Source organism: Eurytemora carolleeae, unplaced genomic scaffold, assembly GCF_000591075.1.
Source record: "Eurytemora carolleeae unplaced genomic scaffold, Eaff_2.0 scaffold1422, whole genome shotgun sequence".
In the NCBI taxonomy this organism is placed as follows: domain Eukaryota; kingdom Metazoa; phylum Arthropoda; class Copepoda; order Calanoida; family Temoridae; genus Eurytemora; species Eurytemora carolleeae.
In genome coordinates, this window is record NW_019397511.1 from 47,689 (window position 1) to 55,158 (window position 7,470).

General features: G+C 33.6%; 1 protein-coding gene across 1 annotated transcript in view; it reads left to right on the forward strand.

The window, feature by feature from the left end:
• LOC111714675 (adhesion G protein-coupled receptor B3) overlaps positions 1-4,862 on the forward strand; it is a 12,688-nt gene extending 7,826 nt beyond the window's left edge. Inside the window, exons 2-4 of the mRNA XM_023489831.1 lie at positions 43-620; positions 893-1,033; positions 3,683-4,862. Coding sequence (XP_023345599.1) covers positions 43-620; positions 893-1,033; positions 3,683-4,609 — 1,646 coding nt within the window. The 3' untranslated portion in view covers positions 4,610-4,862. The remainder of the gene's footprint in view (positions 1-42; positions 621-892; positions 1,034-3,682) is intronic.
• Positions 4,863-7,470: the final 2,608 nt, after the last annotated feature.

Consider the following 7,470-nt stretch of genomic DNA (forward strand, 5'->3'; position numbering starts at 1 on the left):
TCATATATTTCAATACATATATTATATATTTGAATATTACAGTGTTGGTTCTCAAGAAAATGAGTTTCCGAAACATCCGTGGATCAAAGTTCCCTTCCCTAGCAGCTCGTGGGTCCAGGGACTGGTCCAGGTATATGGACCATGCGGACATTCCGGCCCTCGTCCTAATGGAGAACATGGACGCGGACGGGGCCCACGTTGCATTCCTAGCATCCAATAACCTGGACGTCCTTCTTTCACCAGGACGCGGCCCAACGCGAACCGAAGTGATAAACAGCCAAGTGATGCGTGTCTCTATGGGCGAACCTCACCTAACCGTACGCGAGCCGGTCATCCTGGTTTTGCGTCATCTGAGCGTTAGTAATGTGACTCAACCTCGCTGCGTTCACTGGAGTGAGGATGGTTGGTCAGATGATAAATGTCTTGTCTCCTGGAGTAATGTGACTCATACAGCTTGTGAGTGCAGTACTATGGGAACATTTGCAATCCTTGAAACCATAGAGGAAGAGGAGAAGTTGGACAATGTGACCTTTATGCTGACTCTGGTCGTATCTGTGACCGTGACTATTATCACGGCTGTTTCTCTCGCGCTTCTGGTCTTCTACTGTAAGAAAGTTAAGGTAAGACCAAAAAGAAGCAGAACGTTGTTTGTGTTACAGAAATATAGCAAATACTAAAAAGCTTATTACTTACATTTTCTGTAGTGTCAATGATAAATATGCTTTTACACTAACTCAAAAATTATTACACTAACTCAAAAATTATTTTCTTTAAGATTCATGAATTTTACATGTTAATAACTTCCAACAATTTACATTTTTGGACTAAATCTTGAAAACGTGTTAAAATAGCCTTTGATAAAAATGATCAATTTTTAAATTTTTAAAACTAGGTTCGCGATGAATGGAAATACCGGTTATCTGTGTCCGGTCTACCTTGCTTCCAGCAGAAGAGGCGAGAGTTGACCGGAAACCTGTATTCGACCTCACCAACCTTCATCCATCAGAATATGTTCACCAGCTCAGATTTCATGGTGAGACTAACATTCATCTTTTTATCATTTTTTCCTGCATTTTATCTTACTTTTTTCTTCATTATATCATACTCACCTTATCCTACTTTTTTCCTTCACCATATCATACTTTTTCCCTTCATTATATCATACTTTTTTCCTTCGCCATATCATACTTTTTTAATTCATTCTATCATACTTTCCTTCATTATATCACACTTTTTTCCTTCATTATATCGTAATTTTTTCCTTCATTATATCATAATTTTTTCCTTCATTCTATCACACTTTTTTCCTTCATTATATCATAATTTTTTCCTTCATTATATTACACTTTTTTCCTTCATTCTATTAACTTTTTTCCTTCGCCATATCATACTTTTTTAATTCATTCTATCATACTTTCCTTCATTATATCACACTTTTTCCTTCATTATATCATAATTTTTTCCTTCATTATATCACACTTTTTTCCTTCATTATATCACAATTTTTCCCTTCATTATATCATACTTTTTTCCTACGCCATATAATACTTTTTTAATTCATTCTATCATACTTTCTTTCATCATATCACACTTTTTTCCTTCATTATATCATAATTTTTTCCTTCATTATATCACACTTTTTTCCTTCATTATATCACACTTTTTCCCTTCATTATATCATACTTTTTTCCTTCGCCATACCATACTTTTTTAATTCATTCTATCATACTTTCCTTCATTATATCACACTTTTTCCCTTCATTGTATCATAATTTTTTCCTTCATTATATCATAAATTTTTCCTTCATGCTATCAACTTTTTTCCTTCACCATATCATACTTTTTTCCTTCATTATATCACATTTTTTTCCTTCATTATGTCATAATTTTTTCCTTCATTATATCACACTTTTTTTCTTCATTATATCACACTTTTTTCCTTCATTATATCATAATTTTTTCCTTCATTATATCACACTTTTTTCCTTCATCATATCATACTACTTTTCTTTATCATATACTTTTTTCTTCATCATCTCATACTTTTTTCTTCATCATATCATACTTTTTTGTTTAACTATGACTGAGAATCATCTACAGATTATATCGAATTATTACACTTTCTTCATCTGCTCTGTCCCAGCCGGGTTAAATATTATCCAGTGGTTTATTTCCCCAAGGGGGGGGGGGTTATTCTGTCTGATACTCGCCATATCATACTTTTTTAATTCATTCTATCATACTTTCCTTCATTATATCACACTTTTTTCCTTCATCATATCATACTACTTTTCTTTATCATATACTTTTTTCTTCATCATCTCATACTTTTTTCTTCATCATATCATACTTTTTTGTTTAACTATGACTGAGAATCATCTACAGATTATATCGAAAGTTGGTATTAAACTTTCTTAAAATTAAAAACTTGAATTATTAAGAAACCTCCGAGAGAAAAGTTTAATTTTCTCTTCTTTACCTTTCAAATATGTTTCAATTATTCAAAATAAACTTTGTTTGTTTGTCTTCGTCTGTTTGTTTGTCCATATCTTTTTCAAAAGTTCAAAACTTAAAATTAATCTAGAATCTAGGATTGTATAATTTTAATTTTTCCAAAACTTTTAAAACTTAAAATTTGATTTTACTCACACAGATTTACACTTTTTCTGGATTTTTCATATTTTGCTCTATTTTTTAAAAAGAATAAATAAATTTTGAAACAATGTTTAAAAATTCATTTCAATTGGGATCTATGAAAATCAAATTCTATTGTTGGCAAAACTTTTTCACATTGAAAATATATAATAATAAAAATAGAACATTTTACACATTCTAAAATTTGAATGAAAAATTAAGAAATAATTTAATTTTGTACAGAAAAATGTTTTCTGAACTTTGTCTGGAAACAAAGAGAACTAAATTAGAATCAAATAAAAAAGTTAAAAGTAAAAATGAGCAATTACATAGTGTACTTTATTAAATTGTGTAAGATTTGAATTGCGTATGTTTATTAAACATTGAGATTTAAACCATGCATACAATCTTTTACGCTGAAGTGATACGCATTTACGTTTCCAGTAAACTAGTAGGATAAGGTGTATTTTGCGTAGTTCCAATGTTTTATTATCATTATTTATTTAGATTTTTTTCCCAGACTATCTTTCTCATAAATCTTATTGTATAGATGTTACTCAAACTCTCCCTATGGGAATCCCCCCCCCCTCATACTCCCTCCACACTACCGTGGATGGTTTTGCATATCTTGATTTTACCAAAATATTTGTATAGTTTATGTAGAGGAGATGGGAAGGATAGGACGGGTTTTTACAGTAAGGTTCCAGGTTGCTCAGGGTGCACAGTTGGACAGGGGTCTATTGTTACAGGGTTTTATTACACTTTCTTCATCTGCTCTGTCCCAGCCGGGTTAAATATTATCCAGTGGTTTATTTCCCCAAGGGGGGGGGGGTTATTCTGTCTGATACAATCTGATGAAGGAGCCTAAACATCAAACTGAAATTAAATGTTGCCCTTTTTAGGATTGTATCGAAACTAGAATTATAAGAATAAGATTATATTTTGCAACTTGGAATTTTTGTAAGTCATATTGTCTCTCTGCTAAAAATAAGAATTATCAGAACTGAAATTTATATTATGATAAATATATAAACTGTTTTTGTTTCAGGTTCTATCTCAGTCTTCTCTTGATGTTCAGCACCTTGACGCTTCCCACTTACAGGGGTACATAGAACATGTACATCAACATCAACTACAGCAACAGCAACATCAACATCAACAATGTCATGTACAGCCACAATTAACTCATTTGCAGCACTATACTCAGCAGTCGGTACATAATGCTAGTGTACACAACGGTTTACAGGCTGACGTACAAGGTGGATATCATTACACAGTAGGACGGAGTATACCTGGACCTCAGGTCGAGACGAAACCTCGCTCCGGATCCAAACCTCAATCATTTATCCAACCTGGAACACAGTACGGATACGAGGATGCCGGGCATATTTACATGGAGGTGGATCCATTCTACTCCGCCCACCTAGCCGGGCCTAATCCTGCCTATCTTTCCCAAACCAACCTTCTCCCAACTCAAGCTCATACTGTTCATCTTTCCCATCCTCTCCGTCCCTCCAACCCCTCCTCCAATCTTCCTCATTCCTCGACCCAGGAGGAGTTTATCTCCTCTCCTGATGAAGAGGTTTGCTGCTCCACTCCTGGTTTAGTCAGCAGCAATAGTAGTCAGAGCAGCTCAGGGTACTCAACTGCTCCTAGTGAGCAGTACTACACTCACGGGGGGCATTTTAGACCCGGAGTATTGCGAGCTGATACTCTGAGATGCTCTGAACCCTCTTCTAGTCCGTATCCGAACCTACAGCTCACCAAAGATCAAATATTCGCCATCAGTCAATCATTTGAGTCACAGTCACAAATCCCCCAGGAGAATTTTTGCGGATTAACCCGGGGCCCTGGAGGGAGTTCCAGGAAAAAAACGCGGGAACATGCAACCGGTTCCAGGGCCCAGGAACGAGGAACGGGGCTCCGGGCCCAAGAACTCCCACTTCTCTCCCTCCAGGATACTCATCTTATATAATCCCGTGGAGAAATGTGCGAGCAGGAGATATGTCAAGATATTATATTTTGCCAAATATGAGAAAATATGTAATCCACAAAATTGTCTCTCCTCTGCCTTGGGAAAGCCAAGTTGCTTATTAAACCAGAAAATAGAAATTGCTGTTAACACCTCAGCAAAAATTCTGAGACTCAATAAATTTTAAAGTGTTGTCAGACGGTAGTAAATATTGTTTTTACAAAAACTGATTCAGTAAGCATTTTAGAAGGAAAAACAATAAGAGGAACGTACAGTTTATCACGTACAGTTTATCACGTACAGTTTATCACGTACAACGGAAGCTTGAAATTTTTTTTTTCTAAAAAATTGTTAATCGTAATGAATCTGTATCAGTTTTCAAGAATGTTCCCCTTTTGGGGGTTTGGATGAAAATGTTCTTATTAATATCTTTAATCTGTGATATATATCTATATATAATATTATTTTTCTTTTATCTTTAGTCATCGAGTAAAATTTGATAAAATAAATAACCCTTAAAAATATAGTTTCAAAGTGATAAAAAGGTTTCTAGAATTTAAAAAAAAAGATCAAATTTAAACAATGATAAATTTTAAAGGAATTTGACCTTTACCGCAATCTCGAATTTTCTAATCCCTTTATATTTTTCCAACCTAATAGTGAAACCTTTTATATTTTTAATTTAGATTATTTGATCCAACAAAATTCATAGTTTGACATATCTAAGTTCTACGGCAATGGTTTGCAGAGATATAGGGGTTAGAAAATCAGAGTTTGCGGCAAATACTCAATTTAACAAGATTTGCTAAATGGACTGCAGGCGTAATTTTTATGAACCATTCATTGGAAGAGTTGTTTGCACGATTCACAACAGTACCCTTTTATTTTTTTTCTTGCAAAATGGTGATATCTCTGTATAATTTTTTTATACAACAGATGCACAGCAAGAAAATGAAAAAATTTACTCTTTACAAGATAAAGGAATTGAGTTTTTGTAACAAACTCTGATTTTCTAATACCTATAATTTTTCCACCTAATGGAGTAAACCTTTGATATTTCAAACTTGGATTTTTTCAGCTTACAGAATTCATAGTTTGAAATATCTAAGGTCTAGGGCAATGGGTTACAAAAATATAGTGATTAGAAAATCATAGTTAGTGACAAATACTCAATTCCTTTTGATATTTTGATATTTTGATATTGATGAAATTGTACATGCAATCTTTAATTAGAGGGTCACTTGAAATTTCGTACACAGTCTCTTTAAAGAGAGAGCTATTAAAGAATGCATGTGAAAAATAAAGAAAAACTGTAATTGCGGTGTTTGAATGCCTGGTTGCACATTGTTCAGAAGTAAATGAAGAGAGTAATTGTACAACAGGTAAATGAAGAGAGTAATTGTTGTAGCAATGCATATCCTGTAGAATAAATGCTTTTATTGTATAGTTAGGGCCAAAAAACACGAGATCTGGAAAACTAAACGATACCTAAATGCGTTTTTATACAGTGAGCACCAAAGACACGAAACATAAAGAAGTATATCAACCAAGGTACTAATGCAAGGAAAGTTAATTGCGATTGTATATACTCTGGGTACATATTGAAACCAGTTCTCTCTGGTCGGAACTTGTAAACAAGAATATATGTATATCAGTGTTCGTCTAGTATCCGAGGAGGATTAAAGCATTTAATTTTGATAATTTTGATAAATCACATAATAGTTTCCTATGACCAGAATATTTCATAGATTATTTTTATGAAAATAGATTCCCTGGCATGCTGTGGAATCCGTCTTGTGTTTACTTTTCCGCCCAAAGACAGAACACTGTAGTACAAAAAGTGCGTAACCTTCGAAATAACTTTCCTTGCATTAGTACCTTGTTATTAACTAGGTAAATGTTTTATTTTACAGTGAGAGTAACACACAAGAGAACTTAATAAAACACGAGACCTAGAAAACTATACACTAACTATACACTACGTAAATGCTTTTTTATACAGTGAGCGCCCAAAAACACAAGTTCTAGATAAGAGTCAGTAAAGTATAGATTTTGTATTATACAGTGAGAGCCAAAAAACCTTTATTGAAATAACTGTCCCTTTAATTAATGTTTCTATTTTACAATGACAGGAAAAACAAGAAATCTAGATAAATATACGCTATAATGCTTTTATACAGTAAACGCCGAAAAGAAGACGAAGAGACCTTGAAGAGACCTTGATAAACTGTCTATTTAATAAAAGGTTCAATCTACAGCAATCTTCAAAAAACACGAAACCTAGATAAGTAAATGTGTTTTTTTACAGAGAGTCCTAGATAGCTCCGCTGAGTAAATGCTTTATTCTAGTAGGAAAACCAAAAATTAAAGTCCTATAATATTTTTTTAAAATAAAATTGATTTTAACCCTATCCCGTCTGGGATATTTTTGTCCAACTTATATAGGCTGATTTTGCACTTAAAGTTAAGAGAGGGGAGTGTGATACATAGTCAAACTTTTCAAGGCCTGCTCGTTAAAAAAAAATTAGACCTCTAGCTTTAATGGTAAGGGTGCATTGCAAGGGAGAATGTTAAAAAGTTCAAAAAGTACGTCGAAAAAATGTTCTAAATAACTATTTTTAATCTTGACAAATATGTGTGACACATGTTTTTCATCCATTTTCAATCACGGCTGGGGTGTGTTTGGAAACACCCCCCCCCCCCCATGCCGTGATAGAGTCAAGGAAAAACTATCAACGAATTGATGACTGCTGCAATTTCCGTCCCTAGCTGAATAGATAATGCATAGCAAATTAAATAAAAAAGTATATCTTAAAGATTTCTAAAGAAAAATCAGTGGAACTCTGGCTTGAAATTAAGTCTTA